The sequence below is a fragment of the Arabidopsis thaliana genome, chromosome 4 (genome assembly GCF_000001735.4).
Source record: "Arabidopsis thaliana chromosome 4, partial sequence".
In the NCBI taxonomy this organism is placed as follows: domain Eukaryota; kingdom Viridiplantae; phylum Streptophyta; class Magnoliopsida; order Brassicales; family Brassicaceae; genus Arabidopsis; species Arabidopsis thaliana.
The window spans coordinates 7,653,113-7,679,503 of record NC_003075.7 but is presented as its reverse complement, the minus strand read 5'-3'; the positions used below and the strand labels follow the sequence as shown (position 1 = coordinate 7,679,503).

At 33.4% G+C, this 26,391-nt stretch overlaps 10 protein-coding genes, 1 long non-coding RNA gene and 1 pseudogene across 17 annotated transcripts; 10 read left to right on the top strand and 2 right to left on the bottom strand.

Moving 5' to 3' along the window:
- Positions 1 to 110: 110 nt before the first annotated feature.
- Positions 111 to 353, top strand: AT4G06005. Its single transcript, NR_141950.1, has one exon. It is a non-coding gene; the product is annotated as an other RNA (long non-coding RNA).
- Positions 354 to 974: 621 nt separating this feature from the next.
- Positions 975 to 1,861, top strand: EDA21 (embryo sac development arrest 21). Its single transcript, NM_117394.4, has 2 exons — positions 975 to 1,314; positions 1,421 to 1,861. Exons 1-2 carry the CDS (start codon positions 1,257 to 1,259, stop codon positions 1,636 to 1,638), a joined length of 276 nt encoding a protein of 91 aa, NP_567399.3. The 5' UTR covers positions 975 to 1,256; the 3' UTR covers positions 1,639 to 1,861.
- An 834-nt stretch (positions 1,862 to 2,695) lies between these two features.
- Positions 2,696 to 3,851, top strand: AT4G13230 (Late embryogenesis abundant protein (LEA) family protein). The gene is made up of 3 exons (NM_117393.3): positions 2,696 to 2,955; positions 3,054 to 3,113; positions 3,442 to 3,851. Exons 1-3 carry the CDS (start codon positions 2,875 to 2,877, stop codon positions 3,661 to 3,663), a joined length of 363 nt encoding a protein of 120 aa, NP_567398.1. The 5' UTR covers positions 2,696 to 2,874; the 3' UTR covers positions 3,664 to 3,851.
- Positions 3,852 to 4,107: 256 nt separating this feature from the next.
- On the top strand, positions 4,108 to 5,216 carry AT4G13220 (uncharacterized protein). Its single transcript, NM_117392.5, has 4 exons — positions 4,108 to 4,445; positions 4,576 to 4,637; positions 4,736 to 4,840; positions 4,927 to 5,216. Exons 1-4 carry the CDS (start codon positions 4,229 to 4,231, stop codon positions 5,071 to 5,073), a joined length of 531 nt encoding a protein of 176 aa, NP_193058.2. The 5' UTR covers positions 4,108 to 4,228; the 3' UTR covers positions 5,074 to 5,216.
- A 527-nt stretch (positions 5,217 to 5,743) lies between these two features.
- On the top strand, positions 5,744 to 6,280 carry AT4G13215 (annotated as a pseudogene). The gene has a single exon.
- Positions 6,128 to 9,556, bottom strand: AT4G13210 (Pectin lyase-like superfamily protein; the record flags this gene model as incomplete). 2 transcript variants are annotated; one of them, NM_001203786.1, is made up of 7 exons in its annotated part: positions 9,388 to 9,556; positions 9,243 to 9,302; positions 9,071 to 9,139; positions 7,529 to 8,174; positions 6,969 to 7,072; positions 6,720 to 6,858; positions 6,128 to 6,590 (listed from the first exon to the last, which is right to left on the bottom strand). In NM_001203786.1, exons 1-7 carry the CDS (start codon positions 9,462 to 9,464, stop codon positions 6,369 to 6,371), a joined length of 1,317 nt encoding a protein of 438 aa, NP_001190715.1. In that variant the 5' UTR covers positions 9,465 to 9,556. The 2 variants fall into 2 exon arrangements, with proteins under 2 accessions (NP_001190715.1, NP_193057.4); NM_117391.4 differs by having other exon boundaries at positions 6,369 to 6,590; positions 9,251 to 9,302; positions 9,384 to 9,460.
- Positions 9,557 to 10,253: 697 nt separating this feature from the next.
- On the top strand, positions 10,254 to 11,437 carry AT4G13200 (uncharacterized protein). The gene is made up of 3 exons (NM_117390.5): positions 10,254 to 10,530; positions 10,622 to 10,776; positions 11,003 to 11,437. The coding sequence occupies exons 1-3, from the start codon at positions 10,338 to 10,340 to the stop codon at positions 11,210 to 11,212; spliced, it is 558 nt and encodes a 185-aa protein (NP_193056.1). The 5' UTR covers positions 10,254 to 10,337; the 3' UTR covers positions 11,213 to 11,437.
- A 4,805-nt stretch (positions 11,438 to 16,242) lies between these two features.
- On the top strand, positions 16,243 to 17,712 carry CLE44 (CLAVATA3/ESR-RELATED 44). Its single transcript, NM_117389.3, has one exon. It carries the CDS (start codon positions 16,502 to 16,504, stop codon positions 16,838 to 16,840), a length of 339 nt encoding a protein of 112 aa, NP_567397.1. The 5' UTR covers positions 16,243 to 16,501; the 3' UTR covers positions 16,841 to 17,712.
- AT4G13190 (Protein kinase superfamily protein) lies at positions 17,221 to 20,201 on the top strand. Of its 5 annotated transcripts, NM_117388.3 has the most exons (5): positions 17,221 to 18,491; positions 18,565 to 18,755; positions 18,842 to 19,031; positions 19,210 to 19,601; positions 19,767 to 20,132. In NM_117388.3, the coding sequence occupies exons 1-5, from the start codon at positions 18,398 to 18,400 to the stop codon at positions 20,067 to 20,069; spliced, it is 1,170 nt and encodes a 389-aa protein (NP_193055.2). In that variant the 5' UTR covers positions 17,221 to 18,397; the 3' UTR covers positions 20,070 to 20,132. The 5 variants fall into 5 exon arrangements, with proteins under 5 accessions (NP_193055.2, NP_001329066.1, NP_001329065.1 ...); NM_001340842.1 differs by having other exon boundaries at positions 17,728 to 18,491; positions 19,210 to 20,167; NM_001340843.1 differs by having other exon boundaries at positions 17,728 to 18,755; positions 19,767 to 20,167.
- Positions 20,202 to 21,201: 1,000 nt separating this feature from the next.
- AT4G13180 (NAD(P)-binding Rossmann-fold superfamily protein) lies at positions 21,202 to 22,410 on the top strand. The gene has a single exon (NM_117387.3). The coding sequence runs from the start codon at positions 21,340 to 21,342 to the stop codon at positions 22,129 to 22,131; it is 792 nt and encodes a 263-aa protein (NP_193054.1). The 5' UTR covers positions 21,202 to 21,339; the 3' UTR covers positions 22,132 to 22,410.
- Positions 22,411 to 22,909: 499 nt separating this feature from the next.
- Positions 22,910 to 25,910, top strand: AT4G13170 (Ribosomal protein L13 family protein). The gene is made up of 4 exons (NM_117386.5): positions 22,910 to 23,233; positions 23,797 to 23,913; positions 24,009 to 24,096; positions 24,228 to 25,910. The coding sequence occupies exons 1-4, from the start codon at positions 22,962 to 22,964 to the stop codon at positions 24,369 to 24,371; spliced, it is 621 nt and encodes a 206-aa protein (NP_193053.1). The 5' UTR covers positions 22,910 to 22,961; the 3' UTR covers positions 24,372 to 25,910.
- On the bottom strand, positions 24,535 to 25,910 carry AT4G13160 (zein-binding protein (Protein of unknown function, DUF593)). The gene is made up of 2 exons (NM_117385.4): positions 25,804 to 25,910; positions 24,535 to 25,627 (listed from the first exon to the last, which is right to left on the bottom strand). Exon 2 carries the CDS (start codon positions 25,517 to 25,519, stop codon positions 24,671 to 24,673), a length of 849 nt encoding a protein of 282 aa, NP_193052.1. The 5' UTR covers positions 25,520 to 25,627; positions 25,804 to 25,910; the 3' UTR covers positions 24,535 to 24,670.
- Positions 25,911 to 26,391: the final 481 nt, after the last annotated feature.

The window sequence follows — 26,391 nt, the reverse complement described above, 5'->3', positions numbered from 1 at the left end:
ACTATATTTCTCTTTATGCTTTTTTTTTATTACCTGTGTAAATAAATAATTGCAAACAATGAAATATTTTTATATAAGTATCATAATCTAATTCTTCTTATGGAAAACTTCAGGTTGTGGGACTCGTTGTATTTTGCTTTTCATTCTTCGAGGAGTACGTACGCCACTTGCTGCTCATTCTTTGAGAGCTCTTTATTTTTAGTCGGTACACACTGACTTCGAAGACAAGTCCGATTCTTCTTCTTTTCAGCCGATCCTTCTTCTTTTTATTAGTAGTTCTATTTATTTTACATCGTCATTTCGGCCTTATCCTCTTTCGAATATCTTTTCTGTATATGATTCATCGTGTGTTTAATGATATACTATATTTATGGACGGTTCTTGATGCATTATATATAAGTATTTATCAAATTTATGTTCATATTTTAAATTATATTTTTATACATCGATTAAGATTTTTATCGAAAATATTTCATTTTCCTTCTTAAATTTATCGATTCTCCTTTTTTGGAGTTTATATATTTCATAAAAGGTCGCTGAATGTTCTTACCTGGAAGACTTGTTCTCATATTTGTTCAACCTTGTTTTTGTTTTTATTTCCTCACGAATCATGTAATATGTTTTCGTTCTGTGCGCTCCGAATCTGTTTTGTTCTATTAAACAACTTTTCTTGATATTGATTTGTCAAATCAAACGGACCGAAAAAACCACCCGAATATTTAGAACCCATAGGAAACGTGGACAATATATAAACATAATAATTAGAAAATTAAAATATCATTTTTCATACTTTTGATCTTTTTATTGTCTCCCCTTTCATACTTTTGACTTCTTCTTTTTTTTTTTGGTCTCCTCTCATACTTTTGACTTTGTGTGCAATACCAATAGTAGAATAACTTATGTAAAAGACTCAACTAACCCATTTTCCCTTCTTTAAAATTTTTACACTTTATTAGTGACCCTAACCTTTAGAGTCCATAGTCATCTTTCTAAATATTTGTAATCGACAAAATATATATTTTTGTTGATAGTGCTATGTATTTATTAAAATAAAGTATGGTTCCGCACTATTTACGGGTCGAAATTATTTGGCAGCAAAAGTAGACGATGTTTAGGTATATAAAACTAGATAAAGTAATCTAGGGACATACACATATCGATATAAAATAATGCGTTTTGCTATAATTAGAAGAACATTAAGATTACAAACGAAGGCAAATTAAAGAGTGAAGAGAGAGCACTTGACTAAGACAAGAATGGCCGTGAAGCTCATTTACCTCTTTCTCTTCTTATACATTGCTCTTCTAATTTCAGGTATATATAAATTGTATGATCCATGGAATATATTACTTTATCTCCGGTTAAGATCTTTTTCTTTTCTTTTGGAAAAATACCAAATCTTTTGGATATGATGATGCAGAAGGGATGGCTACTACTCCAGGCCGGACTATGAGCACAACCGCGGGAAGACGGGATGGGAAGAGTGGTCGGACGGAATGGCTGTACGTAGCCGGAGAATGTGCGAAATTACCACGTTGCAACAAATATTGCGTCTCTAATGGGTTTCATCTTGGTGGGTTTTGTGAGAAATTGTCTCCTCAAGCTTCTTATCTTTCTTGTGTCTGTAAATATACTTAGGTTTCATCAAACTCACCTATTTCCTCTTTCTTGGTGTTGGGAGAGATAATAAAGTGTTGTTCAGAATTCTAGACTTGACTTGTTGGTCCATTCTACTTATAATGGTTTGGACTTGTAAGCCTTGTATATCTTTGTTTGTTTCATAAAAAAAAGAAGCACTATCCTTTAAAGTTTTATCTCAAAATTAATAAGAAACTTTGAATTTGTTGTACAGATGTGATAATGACTTGTGACTTACTTATCTTGTTGATTCAATTTTCATATTATCTTGTTGTGCATGATCATCCGATCAAATACTTAGTGGCGGATTTAGAAATGTTTTTTAGGGGAAACATATCATAGTAGATCTTTTAAATATTTTTGGTTATAAATATTATTAATTTTATGAAAGAAGAAGAACGTTAGTATAGTAGTACTGTGATATTGCCATTGGATTTCCAATATATGATTAGTTGAATTATTTGAATTTTTCGGATCCCAGCTTATGATATCTTGAATTATTCGAATTCGTCAAAAGAATTCTGATGAGAATGTGTTCACTAACCCCACCTACTCAAGAATTCTCCGTTTTACACATTCACAATATATTATAAAATCTTATACAAATATGCTTATTTTAATATATCAATGATTATAATGAATTAAATTCAAACAGAATTAGTGAGCTTCCTTTTGAAATTTTACGTTAAAAATATAATACAGTATCTTTTAAACAAAAAAAAAACACTGCAAAATGAAAATTTCAGTAAAACAGATTTTACTAAACTAATCTCTAAAAACCACTATCAAAACATGTGCCATAAATTGATCCTCTCGTCTAGTTAATTTCACAAAAAATTGTGAACGTTACTTTTACCATCTTTATATTCATTACATACAAAAAAAATTTGTCTTAACTCAAACATACTTTATTCCAGAATGATACTAAAATTCCGTAATGCAAACATTTTTTTATTCTCAATTGGTCAATGAACAAGCATCAAATAAGGAAAAACAGACGCCAAGGATTGTGTCACACACTAACACATCTCTAAATAGCAAATTAAAACTTGAACCATCGGATGTCCCGAGTCAACCTCCCCACTATGCCATCCAAATCAAACCATGTGTCTTCTTCACATGCACCTCATCTCCTATACATTTTCTCAATTCTCTTATATATACTTAAATCCTTCAAACTCAACTAATTAACAAACTAATCACATTACTAATCAACAGAAAGAAGAGGCCTAAGACATGACAAGCTTCGCGGTCGTTGCAAGACTCATTACAAGAGCTCCTAGAGTTCGTGCTTCCGTCCCGACAAGACTCGTCCATGTAATCTCTTTTACTTTTCGTATGAATTTATCATACATATTTATTTAATATTTGTAACAAATTTTAGTTATCCTTCATTTTTTTTTAAATGATTTAAGGGGACTACTTCTACGAGGAAAGACTCCGTCTGTGACAAAGCCACAGAGGCTCAACAAAAGGTATCCTAGCTATTTTCCTAAAGTTTAAAAGAAGAAGAAGAAGAACTGTGGCCTTAATGTTTTAAACATCATTTTTTGCAATGTGCATTTGCGTTTACATGTCAAATTTGTGTTTGAATATTTTAAGTATAGTTTGTATTTGACTTTTACATTTATAACTACCACATAGATTTTGTTTTAATTTTTGAAATAGTTAGTTATAATATATAGATTGTAAATTTGTAACAAACAATATTAAAAGAAAAAATCTGTTTTGTTTCTTTATTTGTAATTGTCTTTACATTTGGTTTTATGCTTCCGTTATCCAAACTAAACATGATTGGTGTAGGTGGCCAAGAAGGCAGACGAAGGGGCACAGACGATCTCCGATGCGGCGGGTAACTTGAAGGATAAGGCAAAGAACACTGCAGAGGAGGCCTGGGATAAGGTGAAGGACACTACGGAGAAGATCAAAGATACGGTCACCGGAAAAACTGAGGAAACTAAGGAGTCTATTAAAGCCACAGCCAAGACCGTTGAGAGAAGCATGAACACCAAGAACCTCAAATAATAACACGCTAAATTTGACTATATTAAATAAGATGTTATTTACCTAATGAGTTTGTTTTAATCTGTTTTACACTTCTGGTTTGTATCGAGAAAACATATTGCATTATTAGGTAAGAATAAATCGGGTTATGATATGATCATATAGAAACTCATGTGTTTGTTTTAATAAAAATAATTTGATATATTTGTAAATCTTGATTGAAAACTTTTGTGAGTGGTCAACGAGTTATTGGTCCAGTCATAAATCTTCCAGATGGAGATGATTAGTTCGAGGCATGTTAGAAGGGATCTCTTCTCCAAAAGAGATGAATTCACTGTCTCTCAGAAATGTAAAGGTCGAGATATTAAAAAAAAAAATGATCGGTTCCTATTCGGTTATACAGTCGGTTAGCCGACGAATCTATCAATAACCGAAAGCGATCCGAAACTCAACTCAAACCGAACTCAAACCGATTAGTTTCTCAGCTTCAATTCAATCTCAATTTCTTATCTAAAACAGGCCAATTTTTGTCTTTTCTTGTAGAGAATCTGAGTAGTAAATCAAGCGGCTTTAGCAATCACATGTCATGGCTTCTTCTCTATCTTTGAATCCTTCGCCTCTCGCTCCAAGATTCTTACAAACCCTAACCCAATTCCCCAATTCTCCATTCCTCTCTCCATGCTCTGTTTTGAAGTTAAAAAACGCATCTTTACTCAACTTGAGAACTCGAATTGCTCCTCTTCAACCACAACGACTTCGGTCCAAAACCCTTGTTTTGTCTGCTCAGTCCAGTTTCTTGAAAGGTTTGTTCTTTACCCTCACTTTGTTCTTTTGATAGCTATGTCTATGAAATTGAGCAAAAGGGTCATTGATTGATGAAGAAATTGTTGCAACAGAGTTTAGTAATAATGTTTGTGTGATTTTGTTGAACAGTTCTTAGAACTGCGTGGAATATTGGGAAAGATGGAATTGAAGCTGGAACCAATCTTGTACCTGTGAGCTCTCTTTAGTCTTGTCTTCACTAATCAAACTCTACTCTAAATGGTTTTAGTCATACTTGGTTATGTTTACCAGTATACTTTTTTGTTATAAGGTTTCTGTGCCTAGACCAGTAGCGAGAATCTCTGTGACAATTGCAGCATTGGCGGTTTCGTTGTTTGTTGTCAAGTCGTTTCTATCGACAGCTTTCTTTGTATTGGTATGTTGTGTTGTGTGTGTCCCCTTTCTTTTTTCTAGGATTTTTTTTTAGGTGTTTGCAAAGCTAATTCTCTGTGAGTGTTGCAGGGTACAATGGGATTTGCATATTTCTTATTCATAGCTTTAAACAAAGATGAAGCTCCTAAACTAAGAGGAGATGATAATAGCTCTGGTTCTAAGTCAATGGATGATCCACTTGAAGAAGCAAAGAAAATCATGGACAAGTACAAGTAAGCGTTGTCTTCTTTACATGTAACTTAAGCTTAAGATTTTGCTCATGAGACAGAACTCCAATGTATACAGATACAATACTTAGGAATGTTATATGTTCTTTAAGAAATTGTTACCTCTAATACCAAAACTTTATTAGTTTCGACATTGGAATATATTGGGGGAAACGGTTGTAGCATTAGCAATCATTGAAAATTTTGCTGCAACTAGCAAGTCCTCTCTCAGGATTTTGAATGATCATTGAGACTAATTTGATAGGAGTGAAACATTTTCAGATGTGGTTTAAGTCGTAGCGTAGTTTCTCATTTCTCATTGCTTAATCTCTCTTTTACCTTTTTTTCTTCTGGTTCTTTTATCCTGCAATGTTCTCTCTTATCGGATGCTTCACATGTTGTTAACAAGTCCTATGTATATTCTTTACCTTTGAGGGATTACTTTATAGATAAACAAAAACACAAAGCATCACTTTCCTCTTGGTAAACAGTATAACAAAATAAATGGTTTTTTGAGTTTGTGGTGTATGTCTCTTGTGATACTCTTGTTAGTGTGTACTCGTTTTTTCATTTGGATGTGTAGCAATGTGAAGGAACATGTTTATATGCCAAGAAACGTTGTTACTCTTTCTCTTTTCCAAACTTTGGTTTTTGCTCTTTGTTCTCACTTCCCATGTTAGCCTTCAGGGTTCATGAAAGTTTGTTGTTTGGGGATTTTCCTGAGCCTGCTTCGCCAGATTCTACTTGTAGTTCTTGATTTTGGTGGTAAAAACATATCTGGTGGTTTCCCTGAGTTTATACCCAAGTTTAAAGGAGCTTGATTTGTCAAGTAACATGTTTGAGGGTGTTGTTCCTGAGGGGATTGACTCTGTTAAAACTCGAAAAACATAAACCTTTCTGACAATAACTTCACTGGAGTATTACCAAGTTTTGGTGGATTAAAACTTGTCTTTGAAGGGAACAGTCCAAGTCTTTGTGGGTTAGCTATAAAACCCGGTCTAGGTTCCTCTAGTTTGCGAGCAACTGCTGTTGCTGGTCTTGTGATAGGTTTAATGACCAGTATTGTAGTCATGGCCTCGTTATTAATCAGGTATATGCAGAACAAGAAGAGAAATAATAGTATATAGAGTGAAGATGATTTGTAAGAAGAAGATATTGTAGATATACACTAGTAGAGCAATGCACTATACTACAACTTGAAATCAAAACATGGGAACAACGAAGAATGAGTTCTTTTTTCTTCGTTCTCGCAGTTTTCATATATTTTCCATATGTGTTCGGCTTTGGTTATACAAATACAAATAATTAACAAAGTGTACCGATCCTGCATTTCAAAGCACCCGAGCTAGAGGTAAGCATACCTACAAGGGAAGATGATTTAGCAGCCAAACTAGAGGCTCTGGCGTAATTTGCAGAAGCTCCAGCTCCAGATGAAGTAAAGTAGGCACCATTTAGCATTAAGTCTCCTTGGGATCTCCAATTCCAATTGTTCCATTCTCCTTTCCCTGCACCTACCCGTTTCGTCACCTGTCGAAAAATATATTCAAATTAGTCATTATGTTCAATTTTCTTGATTAGAACTATCAGATTATATCTTCTAACTTAGATGCATCTTTGAGCAATCTCGCAACCGGTGTTACGGGTTTGATCAAATACCTCCTTGGCGAAACGGTTTCCCGGGGCAAGGAACCGGTTTCCTTGACTATTGATGGTAGGGTTAGCACTTCCACCAATTGCATACATTTCCCAGTGAGTGTAATCATTGTTTACTACGTGAAAGTATCCATGCCTGCACCTGAAATAACACCAAACTCTATAACATTCGAAAACTGACTGGTTCTCTAAGGAAAAATCAATATACAAGTATTGTCACAGAAAAAATGATATGAAATTTAGATGAAAAACCTTGGCATTCTCTGTATAAGACCTTCTCCAAAATGGTTGTATGCAATGGTTACTTGCATCATTTTGTCTCTGGTGTATGAATCGGTATGCCCCAACAAAATAGCCTGCATTATCATCTATTGTCAGCTTTTGATGTTTAGACCAAGAAACAAAACACTGCTTTTGTTAAGTACTGAGCTAATCAATCCGGTTTGCATTTCGGAAACTTAATCTTGATCAAAAGATGAACCAAAGACCCCAGATGAAGTAACACACTACCATCATTAGGGCAATCAATTAATAGAAATTTCACAAATCTCACATGTTACCTGAATTTCATGTCCCCTTTTATTTTATAATTGGTTATATTTCGGCTAATAAATTCTTACAACCGAATTATCGGTTTCTGACTTTTACCCTCTATTTCCCGTCCTACTTCTAAACATAGTAAATGTGCACTCCTAAATCATCACCAACTTCTGCACCGATACTACTAATATCTTTTGGTATATGACCTAACTAGTTACCAAATTTGGTAAACATAAATTACTAGAATAGAATCAATGAAAAAAATATCTAACCTCGTTGTGGTGAGTGAGATAATTATTAGAGATGGTAATAGCAGTAGATCCCATAATTGCGTCTATCAATCCATCAGCACAACTCGAAAGAGAATTATGATCAATCCAAATATGACTAGATCCAAAAATCGAAATACCATCACCATCCGCCATCGTTCTCCAACCATAATGACTCTCCGAACTCCTAACCATAGCGTTACCAGTTCGCTTACAATCATGAATATTTATCCCATGGATGATAATATTCGTAACGTACTGAACCGTGAGACATGCACCACCAGCTATATGCACGTTGACACCACGACCATCGATAGTTTTGAAGCTATTCATGATTAGTTCTTGGCTTAAAGTAATGACCATGTCACGTTTAAAGACGATCCATAGCGGTTCGTCTTGTATAACAGCGTACCGGAGTGTACCGGGTTTTGGTGTAACCGGATCATGATCAGATGGATCAGTAACAATGTAGTAACGTCCATCACGGCCTCCGACTGCGTTACGTCCGAAACCGATCGCGCAATCCGCTAATCGCTTTCTTCGGCGATGCCATTTTTTATCGCATCGCCAACAATCATCTATTGGGTTTCCTGTTGAGCATGAGGAGAAGAACCCTAGCTTTCTACGATACGTACTGTTACGTATGCTCCTGCATGCATGTTCCAGTTAATAAAATGATATTACAAAAAGAGAACATAGTTTATAGATTATATAAAATTAACCCGTGAGGTTTGTGATATTGTAGATATCAACTTCAACTGTTTAAGAAGTCAAAATATAGGAGACAGGAAAATGCAAATAGAAGAAAGCACTGAATTTAATTTGACAAGGTGAGGTGGCCCCACGTGGGTAATTTAATTTTTTCTTGTATAAGGAATTATATATTTCATGTTCATGGGATACGATCCATATAGGAATTTGGGGTCATATTTCTCCATAATTCCGTAATTAAATGCAAAAACTATGGGTACCAGATTCAGATTTTTTATATAATACTTTATACAATTGAAAATTGTAATTGTAAAGTAAGTGTTATATATAAATTAATATATAGAAGATATTAAAAAATTCCGGAAATGAAAAAAAATGTTTTTAATTATCAGTCTTCAGAGAGGATGTATGTAAATATTAATACAAATGCGTCGTCGGTGGATCTTAAGCAGAAAATAGTGAGGTATAAATGGGAATCACGGTTTGTGGTTTTATTCAATAAAACTACTGTTTTTATGTCAGAAGTGTTTTCACATGTTTATTTATTTGTTTCCTGGCAGAACAAGAACGAGGAAATAAAAGTACATTTCAGTCATATATATTGATAACTTTAAATTTTGTGGATCACAATGCTTATTAAAAAAAGTTCTGATAGAGAAGAACAAAACTAACTTTTTACATAGATGTAGAAAATGTTTTTCTTGGTCTACACATAGGTTTAGTAAAGTTAAAGCATCATCTAGTTTGACTAACTAAAACGTTACTAATACGAAATATATCTAATAAAGTTGTTTTCCTTATTTTATATATGTATAATAATAGTGAGAGACTCACATATCGACCATTGCTGCTATTTCTTCTGGGTCTTTAACGGCGTGTTCATGCCATTCACCGTCTGATAAACTGAGAAAACAGAACATGCAAAAAAAAATCGTTTTATTATCAAAGTTAAAGAATCTGAACGGCTGAGATTAAATCTACACTAAAAGCTGTTGTGAGAACTCACTTATCTACCGTTGATGTATTTCTTGAGCTCTCATGTTTCGGTTCCCTTGTTTCTTGAACTCTGCATTTTAATACACATCAATATAAGAAACTCTGTTCGAACGATAGAAAAAAACGGAGATCACATTGTGAATCTTTGAACTTACGCATTTACATGGAGAAAGAGTGCTAGAAAAATGATTAGAGTTGCTGAGATTGAGAACAATGTTCTAGCGACCACCATTGTTGGTTGTTGTTAGAGTTTTAATTTCCTCTCCTATGTGATAGAGAGAGAGAATGTAACTATGTGAGTGATCTAGAGAGTAAAAGAAAGAGGATGTGAGAGGTGACGAGAGGGTTTATATATACTACATATACTATATTATGTTATAATGGTTTTTTAGAAAGTTTAGTAAGTTTTCTTGTAATTCTATATAAATATTATCTTGAATTTCGATTGAACCAACTATTGATTTTTGGATCTGAATGGAATAAACGCAATAGGAACAGTTGCGACTGTGGAAGTTTGTTAGAAGCGGGCAATTGCGGTTTCAAGCTTATTAAACGTTTTGCACGACTTGTTTAGCGGTTGAAAATTATTGTGTTTTGCAGAAATTTTTTTTTTAGTAACCAGTTGGTGCGGCAACAGCTAAATAAAAAATGATCAAAATATGTGTAATGGATAACATAAAAATTATAAAATATCAAAAATTAATAAAATATATATTTAAAATATAATTAATGATTTAAACCCCATAAATAAAGTATTACATAATTATTTTAAAATAAATAAATTTTATAGTGAAATATTTAATACATGCATTTACAAAGATTTTAAATATTTACATAGGTTTAATAAAATTAACGAAATTTTTCACATTTCTAAACGCTTCGTTTCCGCATACCCGCTTTTTATTTTCATATTTTCTTTTTGTTATCTATTTTGACTGAAAGAGGTTATTGTTTCGGCCTTTTAAAGCCCAAATATATAATTCATATATATGGGCCTTTTAAAGCCCAAATATAATTTATAATCCATATCGACGGCTCCAAAACCCAAAACTCGTTCACCTTCCTGAGACGGTTTCAGTTCAGAGTAAGAGAGACAGAGAGAGAGATGAGTAGCTTCACGATTCCATCTCCTTCCTCCTTCTCTCTTTCCAATTCATATAATCAAACCTCTCCTCATTCCTTCACTCTCCGCAATTCTCGTTCCAATTTTGAGTTCCACCGGTTACGATTAGATGTGGAGTCTCGAAGAAGAAGCACTTCTTTACGGTCCAATTGCTCCACCAAAGGTACAGATTCAGGTGAGAATCTCTTTCAATTTTTGTTTCCTGAGGTTCAAGTTTTAAATTTCTAGGGTTTGAGAATCAATTTGATAGAAATTTGTTTGGGAAGGTGAAAATGAGAACAAAAGTGTGTTAGATGCTTTCTTTTTGGGGAAAGCATTAGCTGAGGTTATCAATGAGAGAATTGAGTCTACTGTTGGAGAAGTGTTGAGTACTATTGGAAAGTTTCAAGCTGAGCAACAGAAACAAGTTCAAGAGATTCAGGTTACTTTTTCAACTCTCTTCTTGCTTTTTTGTCAATGAAGAAGCATTGTTGTTAGGTTTGGAAACTCTATTCACCATAGAAGATACTTAAAAAGTTAGTTAGTATTGAGCTGATAAGCTGATTAGGTTTGTGAGCTTTGTAGAACGGCACTTGAAAACCGCGGAGATTACTGCTACTAGTTAAGTCGAAAGCGTCTTGATTGAATGATTGATTGATTGAATATAGGAAGAGGTTCTTGAAAGAGCTAAGAAAGCTAAGGAAAGAGCAGCTCGAGAAACTATGGAGGAACAAGGACTTGTTGCTTCCAAACCAGTAGCCATTACTCGAAATCCGGATGCTGTTGTTGTTGCCTCTGTAACTTCTACATCGACCGTTGAGAGCAAGACTATAATGGTTGATGTAGAGGAAAGCTCGAGTTCCAGTGATGAAGACTGAACGATGGTTTCAAGGGTTTAAGTTGAAGATTTGGTAATAGCAGCAGAGACTTGTCTAAAAGGGTTAAGATATATGTACTTGAAAAAACGATGTAAACAATGTAAGTTGATATAAATCAAGGTTAAACCAGCATTGATACATGACTATACATGGTTATATCTCTCAGGCTGTCTTGACATTAGTTGAAGAAGACACAAGCCGCAAATCAACAAGACTTGAATTTGCGAGAAGAAAGTTAAGAAGAAAACGAAAAACCACAACGTAAGATAAGGAAAAAAAAAAGTGATATATGTAATTGACTCATTGGAAACTAAAGCGAGAGGAGTGTGACCTTTGGAAGAAAACGAGTAAAATGGAATCGTAAGTCCATAAGGAAACACAAACGCTCATCGACTAACTAAAACAGAGCACCAAAACCTAAACCCATTTGAACTTGTGACTTGCGCTGCATCTGAAGGATCGTCAATAAGATCAATAAGCATCCGGAAGTCTTCCGAGTTTGTCCGTTACTTGATCAGGAAGGTTTGTCTCTTTTGTACCAAAAGATTTAGGTTAGGTTAAGTTTTACTTTTGTTGTTGCATTTTGAAAATTGTTAACTCGAAAAAACCAAAACCAAAATCAGGACTAAACAACACTAAATAAACTTAACTAGTAAACGTATAAAAACGAAAAAGACTCACTTAGTGCTTGGAGGTCCATTTGTGAGCCAAGGGCATTATTTATATGCGGAAATACAAGAAGAAGAAGGAGAAATAGGCATGGAAGAGACCATAGAAGTTGTCATTTTAATAACCCTCTTAACTTCCTAATCAGTGTGACTCATGTTTATGCATTTATATACAACAGAGAACTGAAAATATGAGATAGAGAGAGTGAGAGTTGGTAGTCTTGGTAGTCTTCGGGAAAACTCTTCACATTGCATTATATAGGTCTCTAGTAGGCTATTTGACGATTCTCCCTAGACACTTCCGATCACTTGCCCTTCACATTGCATTAAATTTATTTATGTTTTACAAGGGACTAGCAATTTATTTTTAATTAGAAATATGTTTTCTAGCCAATTTCATATAAGACATTTTTCCCTACAATTGCTCAGTTTTTAAAAGTTGCCATTATTTTTACACATTCTGTTTCTAAATAATAGATTTTCAAGAGTTATTACACATTGTTAAAAATATTAATGCTTTTTTCTTTTGCACCAAAAATATTAATGCTTAATTATTTAAAAATTAAATGAAATAATTTATCATAACTGTAAACCAAAAATAATTCAAAATATTCACTTAGTTTAAGACAATATTTCATAAATTTACAAAATTTACATACAATTTTTCTTCAATTTCATTGATCATTAGTTATTTTAACAACATTTTAATTGGAATATCTTATTTTATTTCACCTATTTTAAATTAATTTTCACTTTTAACTAATAACCAAAACTAATAAACATTTAAAAAAAAAGAAGGAAAAATCAACCAAGTACATGGTTTTGATTTTCTTATGTTTAATTTATGGTAATTTACCACTAATGTACTATAACTTACCACTAATCTGCTATGATAATTTGTAACATTTTTTATGAAATTACCCTTGTTATTCATAGACTCTTTTTTTTTCTTTTTTCTTTTGGATGTGAAGCCTTACACAAACATAAAGCAATAAAGAATATAATGCTCGGAAAGAATGCAGTAAAAACTAAAGAATGATTTTTGATACATCTCATTGACCATTCTCATTTCCTTTATAATTTTGTATCTTGTATTTGACTTGTGGTAATCTCCTACACCATTTACATGCGTACAATAATAAATATATATAGAACAGCGCTTTTTGTTTTCTAATTAAGTCTATATTCTTCGTCTTTGTTTTACATTTTTTTTTAATCTGTAACATGGCAAAACAAAATATATGGAAAACAAGAAAGAAAAAGAAACGAAAAGTTTGATGAAGCATCACTGTCAAGAACAAAGCCAGGAATCCAAAATCTGGAGAAACAGATTGGTGAAAATTGTCATTGGATATGTTTACTGAGGATTTAGTCTAGATCATTGTAAAATTATTATCATAAAGACTTTTTTGCGTGGTTGTGTGTGTAGTGGATGGGGTCCTCATACACCTTATAATTTATTTATTTTCTCATTTTGGTTAAAATGTAAGATTGAAATAAGCGTTGCCAAGAATTTGAAATCCTTTCCTTGTTTATAATTAGATTTTTGTAATTCGGGCATGGTGATGGTGGTATAGTGATCTTGACTATGAAACCGACATCATAAGCTTACTACAAATTCACATTTGATTCAACTGTGTGCAAACATTCATCTTTATACATTATGAATTTCTATTCAAATGTTTTATCTGTGATGAGATTGTTAAAAACTTCCTACAAAAAAACATGTTCACTCTCTAGATTAATCATTAATCACTTCGACGAGAAAATTTATTAAATGTGAAATACATATATAAGTTACAATGCATGCATCCTTTTTATTTTAGTTTTAAAAAAAAACAAATCGACTACTATAAGTTTAGAGGGTACAATCCACCTAATCTACAATAGAAAACGATAAGGAACACAATACAAGTATTGTTTTCTTTTTCTTTTTATTCTCTTTCACATTTGCTGAGTTATTTATGAAAACTTAACATAATGTAACTATTATATTTTAAGAAATATATTTATATATATATATAACTTTGTTATACAAATGTAAACAAAAATTAGATTATTTTAGTTATGTATGTTTAACAACTTTATATGAGATCCATATTGTATAAGATTTATAGGTCCACCATTTTGACCTTTCGAACCCAAAATTGTAGGAAAAGTTTGAAACGTAACATATATGGCGTCAAAAAATCTAAACAAAGATAATCAAAACAAAACATCAAGGAGGCAATGTCCATGTGTTAGGTTTCTTCTGTCGTTTAAATTGTTACAAGATCGAGTACAAAAATTAAATTAAATGTAATATTGGATGATGCTTTGGTAGTAATGACGTCTAATTTACGTCTGATTGCATCCTAATCCAGATATGTACATCCAATTATCTGGATAATATATACATAAAAGTAATATTTTCTAAATGATAGTTTAATAAAATAATTAAAATCTAAAGGAAATAAAATCATCGTTATTTTAAATGTGAAATAAGATATCATTGCGCTTTAAACTTATACGTTAAATATTGTAATCTTCTATCGTAATTTGAACATCAACACAAATTACTACGTCACCAAAAAATACTAATACGAATTATGTAACCAGATACAAAAACTCCACGACAAAAACAAAACGATACAAAATATACGGCTCTGTTATCATAGAAAATCATGGACCTTCATAATCTATAATTTTGGTATTAATATTTATGTACGTGAAAGTTTGGAAAAAGGTTGAAGGGAGACAAGAGGTAACAGACTAGCAGTAGCAGGTATGAGTTATTGTCATCAGGGACAATAAAATATCAATCCCACAATGGTAAATTGCTATTTGCTATATGTATCAATTTTTAAAAACTCTGTTATGAACTACGTATATACCATGAACGTCATCGATGGGGAATGGGCCAATTAATGGCAGAAAAAAAAAACTTAACTTAAACAAAAAAGGAAATGATATATAAAAAAGAAAAATTAAAAGGAAAAGAGATGAAAAAATGACGATAATGAGCACGAAGTACTATCGTTCTCGGGTGCACGATACCGAGAAAATTTTGGGACCCATATAATACACGTAAACGTATGGAAACAATCATGCACTCTATACTATTCCAAAATCGAGTAATATAATAAGTTCATTTATTAATATTCTTGTTCATGCAAAGACAAATTTAAAGGTATCACTGGATATTGCAGCTGCATGCTTGAATGCTTCCACCACCTTATATTCTTTGTTTTTTCATCTTAATTAGGTTCCCTAATCGTCGAGTATATAGGTTGATAAGCACATACATGAGAATATAGACATAGGTGATAACGTGAAGATATATCCTCAACCATATTAAATAAAAAAAGCCATTGCTTGTACTAGGGGATATCATGAGTATATGATTCCTTTTTCCTTTAATATTATTCATTAAAAACCTATGTTAGCTATTCGTTCTGTCATAGCAATTGATATGACAAAAATTTGGTCTTCACGAATTCAATCAAATCTAAGTAGCATGCAAATATTTTATGAAAATATATAGTCGTTTGCTTTTATCTCTATTACGGTTTCTCTCGGGGTTTTCATAAAGGAAATATGGTGTACAGTATTTTTGGTAATATAGTGAGGTGGTCACATGTAATGGATTCAATCCACCTTCCTCCCTCGTGGGGTTTAATTGTGTACATAAAAATACACTCTTATTATAAAAAAAAACTTAAGTTGTCTAATTATTATACCACCGAAAATGGAACATTAATTGACAATGATGCTTTCAAAAAACAAACCTTTTACTACAAGATAATATTGAATAATGTAACTAAAGTAAAACAATAACAATTGATCTTGCAAAGTTGCAATGTGTTTGTAATTTTTAATATTGTACTCACTATCTTCGAGTCTCTTGACTAGTTTTTAATGGGACATTATTTTAGACACGCAATATCTATAATCGGCGAAGCGTAGTCAACATAACATTTTCTTAGGTAAGCAAGTAAAGCTACAAAAAGTCTTGAGAAATAAATCAAAAGGAGGAAAAAAGCATGAAAACCTTCTTTATTTCACCTAGTCTCTTTTGCTTTTTTCTCCTTAGCTTTCAAGATTCTTTGCCATAGCCAATTGACCATTACATGCTTTGGCCTTTTCCTCGATATTTTCCTCTTCTCCAGTGGCAGTCCTACCAAAAAATTAGAAACATTCATAGGGGGCAAAACCGTAACCTAACCAAAGAAAACCTGAACTGATAGTGCATCTTATTCAAAGCCCTACTCTGTCCCATGTATATGTCTCACACTCTTCAAAGATGCTCACATAAAAGGGCTCTTTAGTAATTTGATACCTCGTGCAATATCTGCCACACTTTTTTTATAAGCAGGTGTCCCATTTTTTTCTTCAAAGGCTGAACAATCTTTGATGCGATGTTTTCCAACAACATCTTTATTATACCATTATTAGATTAAAGTGCGTGTGTGGAAATTTGAATATCTCTCTCTCTCATAATTAGCTCATCAAGCTCCTCCTTCATTTTCTTATTCGTACTAGATTTCTCTTTTGCCTTTTTATTTGGTAGAGCTCTGCTGGTTCATGGATATTGAGCCCTGCTTGAAGTTTTGGGGGGTGTTTTTTTCTTCTTTATAATTGCATGGCAACTACAATTGATCAAACCAGCATCAAGTCATTGCATTTCCATCAAGTCATCCGTTTGATCATCACAATCATCTTCTTAGCTTTCTTATTTCTCATTGGCCCTACAAGTTCCATGAATCATCACCTTCATGAATCCTCATCTAAGAACACTATGGCTCCTTCCAAGAGGTTCCTTCTACAACCTTCCACTCCATCTTCATCTACTATGAAAATGCGTCCAACAGCTCACCCTAGACGCAGTGGCACTTCTTCTTCTTCGGCGAGGAAGAGGAGGAGAGAGTTCAGAGCTGAAGCTCATGAGGTTCCAAGTGGTCCAAACCCTATCTCCAACTAGGTGAGCAACCGGTTTTTTGGGTAAGGTAATTTAATTAATTAAATATTTGGGGTGTTTGGAGATGAGTTAATGTATATTATTAATATTGAATTTTGTAATGGATGGAGAGAATTGTCATGGATTCTTAATTATATATCTATGTTTCCTTTACGAATTTCCCTTCTTCGTTTATTGAAATCTTTTGATCTTCGTCTTCTAAGTTTTGGAAGTTAGCATTGTATGAGAAAAGGAGAGACAAATACTTTTCACATGTGTATGTATCCATCTGTATATAATTCCCTCACATTTCTGTTTTATTTCTTTTATATATTTAGTGATGCATGTATATATAATATATCTATAATTTTAAACCAAATATATATATATATATATATATATAAATGGGGACATACGAATGATAATATGCCAAAAATCAATTGGCTGCTTATTATATTAGAGCTTATTCTATTGGGTTACTCTCAGAGAAAAAAAAATAGTTGAACACAAGAAAATTTAAAATCTACGGTAAATAATTTAAGAATGTGGAATATACATTATTTCATTTTAACGACACTTTTATACTTAACGATACAATTTTAAGAGTAAAAAATGGTTTGAATAGTTATATATCAAAATAAATACATGTTTAGACTAAGTTGTATTCTATGGATTATTAATCTCGGTTTAAGGTGGTTTTTGTTAAGTCATCGGTTATTAGAGTTTCACGTCAAAAAACTGTGAAGTGGATGTTTAAGTGGTGTGCATACAAATTTTTAACCTATTTGACCTATTTTTACTCTTTCTTTTTTTTAACCTAGAAAAAAACTATTTCATTAAAATTAAAAATAGTTTAGACTTACGATGTGAATATTATACACAAATGATCTCATGACAAAAAAGTAAAAAAAAAAAAAAAAAACTAAAACAATAATTCATAAAAAAAATTATTCCCTATTTTTACTTTTCAAGCACCAAGGATGTAGAATATAATTTACATCAAAAGTTTGAACCCGAAATTATTCCCATTTGCGATCTGAACAACTAGTGAAGCCCAATTTTGGTAAAATTGATTGAATTATTTTTAGGTATTCGTTTCTTTTAGCGATCTATTAGACTTAAACAAGCTAAACAAAAAACAATAGAGATAACAAAAACATACTAAAAGAAGAAGTCAACATTAATTAGGATATCTGGTAATAATTAAGAATCGTAAATTATTATTGGAAAACGTTAGTAAAGATTCTCTGTTCTACTAATATCCTCAACCCTAAGTTGTTTTCTAACCAAAAAAAAAAAAAACAGCCTGCTCACATCTCATCATGAAGTTGTCTTTTTAGTTCTTGTTTCATCGTCAAACATGTCTTCTTTCTTAAGAAACATCTGAATTTAACAACAAAACATAATCAACTATTAAAGTCTGGATAAATAAATAAATAAAAACAGGGTTTGTAGGATCTCTGGCATACTTTATGTTGTTCTTGTGAAATCCATCAAGAAAATTTTCAAAATTTATTCTTAAACTAACAAGAGAGATCCTACAAAACTAAATTTTAGCTTAGGTTTTTGGATTCTTTAGAAATGAGTTGTTTCTTGGGTCCATCGACAAACAACAAAAGTAGGGAGAATGAAGGCTCATCTATGGCTGCTCCTTATGAACAACAAAACCTACCACGTAAGCTCTCTAGTCGTATAAAACTTCGAGAAATCGGTCATTTTTCGTTAACATTTTCCAACTTTGTTAACAGGGAATGATCGTAGGCAGATAACAACATGGGAAGCGGTGGGAACGAACAAAGAATCACCGAAAAATATCAAGGCAAAGAGTTTCAAATTTCGTGAATTAGCAACCGCTACAAATAGTTTCAGGCAAGAGTTCTTGATCGGAGAAGGAGGGTTTGGGAGGGTTTACAAAGGAAAGATGGAGAAGACAGGACAGGTAAAAATAAAGTAAGAAAACGAGAGAGAGTTTCTCTATTAATCAATGGCTTTGGTCTTATTTGTTTGTTGAAATTATGACTTTAGGTGGTAGCTGTGAAGCAACTTGACCGTAATGGATTACAAGGGAATAGAGAGTTTCTGGTAGAGATCTTCAGGTTAAGTCTTCTTCATCATCCCAACCTTGCCAATCTCATTGGATATTGCCTTGATGGAGACCAGAGACTTCTTGTTCACGAGTTCATGCCTCTTGGTTCCCTTGAAGATCATCTCCTAGGTATATTCCTAAAATTAACACTTTCTTTTGTCCGCTTTTATTTTTAGGTCAAAATTGTTGGATTGAGCCGGATAGTTTTATTTTACTCAAAACTTAAAACTATTAACTTTTTTTGGTTTTAGGAATTTAGAATTTTGTACTATAGTAATGGAACTGTTTAATTATTTGATTGAACCAGATGTTGTAGTAGGACAACAACCATTGGATTGGAACTCTCGGATAAGGATTGCCTTAGGAGCCGCAAAAGGGCTCGAATATCTCCACGAAAAGGCAAACCCTCCGGTGATATATCGAGATTTCAAATCGTCAAATATATTGCTTAATGTAGATTTTGATGCAAAACTATCAGATTTTGGTTTGGCAAAACTTGGTTCGGTTGGGGACACACAAAATGTATCTTCCCGAGTAGTGGGAACTTATGGTTATTGCGCTCCTGAGTATCACAAAACCGGTCAGCTGACGGTTAAATCTGATGTATATAGTTTTGGGGTTGTGTTGTTGGAACTCATAACCGGTAAGCGAGTTATCGACACAACGAGACCATGTCATGAACAAAATCTGGTTACTTGGGTAAGTACCATCTTTAACTTTTAAATACATTTTCATTTTAATCAACATATAAGAGTAATCAAACTGTAAATTGGAATTAAACCAACAATTCTTATTCAATCCTAACCGTAAAAGCCTTACATGCTTAAAGTTCATTAATCTTAACCATCTACAATTGTGGTTTAGGCACAACCGATTTTCAGAGAACCAAATAGATTCCCCGAGCTAGCGGATCCACTTCTTCAAGGGGAGTTCCCGGAAAAAAGTTTGAACCAAGCTGTAGCAATAGCGGCAATGTGTCTACAAGAAGAACCAATAGTTCGACCTTTAATCAGTGATGTTGTCACCGCCTTAAGTTTTATGAGTACAGAAACCGGTTCACCTTCCGGTCTAACGGGAACCGCTCTTAACCCTTTATCTCCTAAGACCGTGGAGGACCAGGGCTGGCTTCAATGTGAGTCTCCAAGAGATGTGTACTCGTTACTATAACAAATTTTTACCAAACGTTTCCAAAATTAATATACGTTTTTTCACAGCTATATTTTATTCATTTAATGTTGTATAGTTAACATTTTCACAAAAGAAATTGCAAAATTGAATTTTTTTTTAACAAATGACTTGGGTTCTCTACAGTTGTAGATGGGTATTAAGGCTTACTTTATTTCATTTAACGAGTAAGTTCTATTTGAATTATTAATTGAAGATTTAGGTATTAATTACCATAGTCTAAAATAATAATAACAAATATTTTGAGAGATGATATACGTATAACATACAAAAGAGCATGCTAGCTTTTAGTTTTTCATACATGAAATTCTTTTTCAATTTTTATTTCTCTTTTTACAATCTAAATCAGATAAATCATGAAGATAAAGACATTAATCCAAATGTAAATCAAAACTATATACAAGGCAAACATGAACTTGAACCTGAACCTTAACCCAGTCGGATTTCAAAGAAAAATGAAGTCAATGAACAAATCTCACAACATCATAAAAGTTTATAACAGTTATCTCGCAACTTCCAAAATTTGAAAAATGTGCCTACAATATAAAGATTGTGTTGATTGTATTGATTTTATTTTTCCTAATTATGCCTAAATTTATAGTATTGTTGCCATTATCTTCAGTTAGCAATACATTTTAGCGAAAGTATCACATTTCGACGATAAAAGTGTGTTATATTGTCATCATTCACTCAGTCATAGATATTATACAATTTGAAAATTGAAATAATTAATATATTATTTGGATTTTTGTACTAATGGCCGATACTTGTCATCAAATGTAGGTTAATGTTCAAAACTTGATTCTTCGACCTTAAACACACAACCGTCTTAAGAACTCATTTGAAGATCTAGTTAAATGAAGATCTAGAAGAACTAGATGATGCTAATAATGATGATGATAATAATTTTGTCAACAAAAGGGTATGACAACATTAGTAATGATCTTTGTGGCTGCGCTTCAGGCAGGTTGGGTTCTCCTAAAAGCAGTATGATGGTGGGACAAGTTGGAGCCTGATAGAGGTTGTTGTCAGAGATCTCTGGTGGATACAAGAAGACACAAGTATGTCAAAAGAGTGTAATGCGCACACGTCACTGCTTACGAAACAAAAACATGTCTCAAAATAAGACCGTTGACTCGACGGCCATGTGGCTGTATGTCAAGTGATCCAACAACTATAAGTCTATAAATGTGGTCCATATTTTTCCCTGCTTTTAATCAAAAATTCAGAGGAAAAAAAACACGATCGAGAAATGGAGAATAATCCAAGAAGCTCATCGTCTCTCCCTCTAGCCGGGCGTGTAGCTATAGTGACCGGAGCCACCAGAGGCATGGGCCGTGAAATCGCGATTCACCTCCACTCTCTTGGTGCAAGAGTCACCATCAATTATGTCTCGAGCTCATCAAAAGCTGAACTCTTGGTTTCAGAACTAAACGACTCATCTCAATTAAAGTCAGCGATCGCAGTTAAAGCAGATGTGTCAGACCCGGACCAGATCAACAACTTGTTTGATCAAACAGAACAAGAGTTCGGATCTAAAGTTCACATCGTCGTGAATTGTGCAGGTGTTTTGGATCCAAAGTATCCATCTTTATCCGAGACGACACTAGAAGATTTCGATAACACATTCACAATAAACACAAGAGGGTCTTTCTTGTGTTGCAAGGAAGCAGCTAAAAGGGTTATGAGAGGAGGTGGTGGAAGAATCATTATGATGTCTACATCAATGGTTGGTGGTCTCGCCCCGGGTTATGGAGTTTACGCAGCATCAAAGGCCGCCGTTGAGACAATGGTGAAAGTGTTGGCGAAGGAGCTTAAGGGAAGCCGGATAACCGCGAATTGCGTGGCGCCAGGGCCGGTTGCGACGGAGATGTTTTATGCTGGAAAGAGTGATGAAACGGTGAAAATGCTTGCAGGGGCTTGTCCTATGGGGAGGATCGGTGAGTCAAAGGATATAACCGAGATTGTAGGGTTTTTGGCCGGTGATGGTGGTGAATGGATTAACGGTCAAGTTATTAGAGCCAATGGAGGCTTTGTTGTCTAATAAATGAAGAACTAACATTGGAATTTGATGTTGTCTTCTTCTTTTCGTGTGTTGATCTACTTTTATGTCAATGATGATGAGTTGTTTATTGGGCAAGACAATACTTATGTTTTTTAAAAGTACATTCAATCAAACTTAAAAAAATTGATTGAAAATAAAAAGACAACCAACACTCCAAAAGCTAGCCTTCCTCTGTTTTGTCTTCTAGTAAGATCTTTCGACAATGTCATCTGAAGTTATTGTGAAGTTTGGAGGATTCTCTTACAACATAAATCGTTTATAATTAACAAAAAAAAAAGAAAAAAATTTGTTTAGAGCAAATTCTCCAAAAGAACTTAAATAGGTTTTTTCTGATGGATTTATTCTTTCTAGTAGTTCCTTATTAGTTGATCCGTTTCATTCGAACAACATATACCGTTTCCAACGAAAGCAGCTAAGGTTGTGGTTCAAAATCTGAAGCAGAACTTAAAGATTATGAGAATGTTTATATTTGAATCGATGAAACAGAATCATCAATCTTCTTTGGATAGTCCAATAGTAATACTCATTAGCCTATCGAGTTCTATAAGTGGAGTTTTTCACTGCTATAATACTTTAAACTCTTGTATCATACGTACCATAATGATTCTTAGAAATCCAATAATGATTTCTTCCATATCTCATCCACAGATCATAAGTTTTGTCCCCAACGTAAGCCAATTTTGGGCTTCTTAAGTAAAGGGGCCAATATTGGGCTTTAAACCCATTTTAAACCCTAGCCTTGTGTTGTGCGTCATATATGATAATCTACTTTTTCAGAGCCGAAGCAAGGGAAGAAGAAGAAGAAGAAGATGGTGTCTGGGTCAGGGATATGCGCGAAGCGCGTTGTCGTCGACGGGCGACACCACATGCTTGGTCGTCTAGCTTCCAACACTGCGAAGGAGTTACTTAACGGACAGGAAGTGGTTGTTGTCCGATGTGAAGAGATTTGTCTCTCGGGAGGTTTGGTTCGACAAAAGATGAAGTACATGAGATTCCTTAGGAAACGTATGAACACTAAGCCTTCTCATGGTCCTATTCACTTTCGTGCTCCTTCCAAGATCTTCTGGCGCACTGTTCGCGGGTTCGTTCGTTCACTCTAATTTTCTTCATTTTTATTGGAGAAAGTTTGTAACTTTATGATTAGTGCAAATGCGTTTTCTTTGTATAGATTTCGATTACTCTGTTTTTTTTTTTTTTTTTTTTTCTGTGTGTATAAGAGAATTGGTAGTTCAATTGTGTAATTGTGTTTTGTATTTGTTGTGTGAGTGATAGAATTGTAGTAGGTGTGTTATAATGTTAGAATTGTGGATATGTTACTCTGGAATTGTTATGATTAGTTTCGATAATAGTTTTTATAGTTGCTGTGTGAGTAGTAGAAATGTAGCATTTATACAAAGATGTATTTTTTTATTTAATTGAGTTTTGGATATACTGCTCTCAAATTGTTGTGATAAGTTTTTGATAAATGGTTCTGTATTTGCTGTTTGAGTAATAAAAATGTAGCATATGATTAGTTTCAATAATCGGTTTATGTGAAAGTGTTTTCTTTGTGAAGATTCAGTGATGTAGCGTTTTAATAAAGATGAAGTCTTTCTTTTTTTTTGAGTTTTGGTGAAATTGAATTTTTGGCTTTTGTGGTTGCAGGATGATTCCACACAAGACCAAGCGTGGTGCTGCTGCACTTGCTCGCTTGAAGGTTTTTGAGGGAATCCCACCTCCTTACGACAAGATTAAGAGAATGGTTATTCCTGATGCTCTTAAGTAAGTTCTCTTTTGTTTTTTTGTTATGTTTTGTTTCATGATTCTGTAATAGTTAATGTCCAAATGTGTTAATGATCTGTTGATTTTTTAATCAGGGTTTTGAGACTTCAGAGTGGTCACAAGTACTGCTTATTGGGACGTTTATCTTCTGAGGTTGGCTGGAACCATTATGATACCATTAAAGTGAGTATTTCGTATTTCTGCTAGACGTATTTGTGTGTAGACATCGAGTTATGGATACCAAATCTGTTTACTTGGAGAATTTGTAGAACTAGGTCACTGAAACTGATGTTTGGAGTTTTTGATTCTAACAGGAACTTGAGACAAAGAGAAAGGAAAGATCACAAGTGATGTATGAGCGTAAGAAGCAACTCAACAAGCTCAGGACCAAGGCAGAGAAGGTTGCGGAAGAGAGGCTCGGATCACAGCTAGATGTTCTTGCCCCGGTCAAGTATTGAAGAAAACCGACGTCTATCACCTCAGAGTTTTACACCCGTTTGGTTGAAGCTTGTTTTGATTTTGATTTTGCATCTGAAATTTGGTTTTGTTAGTGTCAAAGTGAGAATTCTCTCTTCTCATTTACTCATTGTTCTGCTATATACAACTTATGTTGGTTATTATTTCAATCAAAACAATTTTATTTCATCTTATGCGTGACACCACTTAAAAGATAAAACGTCTATTGATATTCACAAATTACACCAAATCTACACACATACATTAACAAAAACAGAGTTCAACAATCAGAATTAGAAACTTATGGGAGATGTGTTGAAGATGAAGTAGGTGATGATACTGAATCATGATCCTTGACTATCTCTTCTTCCTTCATCTCTTTGTGTTCTGCTACATCATCATCCCTCACTTTAGTCTGACTATTATCCTCAATGACATGAACATCATACACAATCGGTTCTCCATCCTCATCGCATTCTCTCTTCTCGTTGTCTTCCGTCTCTTGATCATCATCAATGTGCTTGTAAGTCTCAAGTTCTTTCTCAAGAAAATGCTTTTCTCTCTCCCTTTTAAAAAGAATCTCCTTGAGAATATTCATCTCTTCCTCATCATAAGCAAATTTCTCATCAATCATTCTCTCATATTGCTTCCCTTCCATCTCAAGCGAAGCTTTATCCGCTTGTAGCCTTAAAATCATAGCCATAGCTTCATCAGCTGCTGATGCTGAAGCTGCTCTTTCTTGTTCCAATTCAACCATTAAAGCAGCTTTAGCTACTTTCTCTTGCTCAACAGCTACTTCCAACAACCTAACTCTATCCATCAATTCCGAGTTCTTATCTTTATCAACCATAGTCTTCTCTTCTTGTTCTTGTTCTTGTTCTTGTTCTTGTTCTTGATGATGTAAAACGCTTGGCCTATTAGTAGTAGCTAGCTTCTGAACTCTGAGTATGATTCTGAATGGCCAATCAAAGAGAAGTTTTTGGATGCAGAGATCACTGTTTTGGTACCCGATACATGGCATAAACAGTAGCAACTTCGATGTAATAAAGACGAAAGCTGATACGCATAGAAGACAATAAGCAAATGCTAATTCCATAAAAGCAACCAAAATTCCATAAAATGTCAATCTATAACTTTCTTGGTAGTCCATTTCTCTTTCTCTCTCAATCAATAAGCCTGAATCTGAATATCCTAGAATCTCACCTTGTGACTCTGAACACACACACACCAAAAAATTTGGAGATCTGTAAACAGAAACCTAAATCAAGAAAATCAAGAAAGTGGTATTAGCTCTTCTAGACTAAAGAAACCCTAACGAAAAACCTTAATACAAAGTCAAAGATAAATTGTGTAGTTGAGAAGATAAATAGACAAAGAGAGAAAGCGGAAGAGAAGTGGACAGAGATGAAGTTGAGGTCAGAGTATAACATCTACCTGAAAGTCGAAGGAGAGATTAGAAAGAAGAAGGAGTTTTTAGGACAGAGAATCTTGGTTGTTGTTTTGTTTGTTTTTCAATTAAATGAAATGAAAGAAAAGAAAAAAGAGTCGGTAATAATTTTGTCGCTTACTTCACAAGTTCTCCAGATAATCAAAAATGATGGATCCACGTGACAAAGCAAATATAGTAATAAGTATTTTGATTTGTTTTAAGATTATAAGATTAGATATTAATTTGCTGTATACTACGGACATATATTTTTATTAAAAAATTAAATTTTTATTTTGAAGACAAGATTTAAATAAATATTATTATTTCTTTAATTTAAATGTATGATATATTGTAAAACAATAACTTTTAACTAAAAATTTGAAATTTGAAATTTTATTTAATTTGTAATATATAAAATATTTGAAATATATACATTGCAAAGCAAATATTTTTTTTAATATTTATAATATTTAAATTTTTTTTATAAAAGAATCGAGATGAGTTTGTAAAATAAATAAATTTTAAATCGTATTTGCTTTGTTAATTTTATTTGTTTTGTTTAGCTTTTAAGATTATAGTAGATTATAACCCGC

Bases quoted from the DNA above. Each gene is read 5' to 3' on its own strand.
- EDA21 (NM_117394.4), top strand. From the start codon at position 1,257: ATGGCCGTGAAGCTCATTTACCTCTTTCTCTTCTTATACATTGCTCTT. The intron at 1,315-1,420 runs GTATATATAAAT...ATGATGATGCAG, and splicing joins CATTGCTCTTCTAATTTCAG to AAGGGATGGCTACTACTCCA.
- AT4G13230 (NM_117393.3), top strand. From the start codon at position 2,875: ATGACAAGCTTCGCGGTCGTTGCAAGACTCATTACAAGAGCTCCTAGA. The intron at 2,956-3,053 runs GTAATCTCTTTT...AAATGATTTAAG, and splicing joins TCCCGACAAGACTCGTCCAT to GGGACTACTTCTACGAGGAA. The intron at 3,114-3,441 runs GTATCCTAGCTA...TGATTGGTGTAG, and splicing joins CCACAGAGGCTCAACAAAAG to GTGGCCAAGAAGGCAGACGA.
- AT4G13220 (NM_117392.5), top strand. From the start codon at position 4,229: ATGGCTTCTTCTCTATCTTTGAATCCTTCGCCTCTCGCTCCAAGATTC. The intron at 4,446-4,575 runs GTTTGTTCTTTA...TTTGTTGAACAG, and splicing joins TCAGTCCAGTTTCTTGAAAG to TTCTTAGAACTGCGTGGAAT. The intron at 4,638-4,735 runs GTGAGCTCTCTT...TTTTGTTATAAG, and splicing joins CTGGAACCAATCTTGTACCT to GTTTCTGTGCCTAGACCAGT.
- AT4G13200 (NM_117390.5), top strand. From the start codon at position 10,338: ATGAGTAGCTTCACGATTCCATCTCCTTCCTCCTTCTCTCTTTCCAAT. The intron at 10,531-10,621 runs GTGAGAATCTCT...TTGTTTGGGAAG, and splicing joins CACCAAAGGTACAGATTCAG to GTGAAAATGAGAACAAAAGT. The intron at 10,777-11,002 runs GTTACTTTTTCA...GATTGAATATAG, and splicing joins AACAAGTTCAAGAGATTCAG to GAAGAGGTTCTTGAAAGAGC.
- CLE44 (NM_117389.3), top strand. From the start codon at position 16,502: ATGGCAACTACAATTGATCAAACCAGCATCAAGTCATTGCATTTCCAT.
- AT4G13190 (NM_117388.3), top strand. From the start codon at position 18,398: ATGAGTTGTTTCTTGGGTCCATCGACAAACAACAAAAGTAGGGAGAAT. The intron at 18,492-18,564 runs GTAAGCTCTCTA...CTTTGTTAACAG, and splicing joins TGAACAACAAAACCTACCAC to GGAATGATCGTAGGCAGATA. The intron at 18,756-18,841 runs GTAAAAATAAAG...TTATGACTTTAG, and splicing joins AGATGGAGAAGACAGGACAG to GTGGTAGCTGTGAAGCAACT.
- AT4G13180 (NM_117387.3), top strand. From the start codon at position 21,340: ATGGAGAATAATCCAAGAAGCTCATCGTCTCTCCCTCTAGCCGGGCGT.
- AT4G13170 (NM_117386.5), top strand. From the start codon at position 22,962: ATGGTGTCTGGGTCAGGGATATGCGCGAAGCGCGTTGTCGTCGACGGG. The intron at 23,234-23,796 runs GTTCGTTCGTTC...TTGTGGTTGCAG, and splicing joins TTCTGGCGCACTGTTCGCGG to GATGATTCCACACAAGACCA. The intron at 24,097-24,227 runs GTGAGTATTTCG...TGATTCTAACAG, and splicing joins ACCATTATGATACCATTAAA to GAACTTGAGACAAAGAGAAA.
- AT4G13160 (NM_117385.4), bottom strand. From the start codon at position 25,519: ATGGACTACCAAGAAAGTTATAGATTGACATTTTATGGAATTTTGGTT.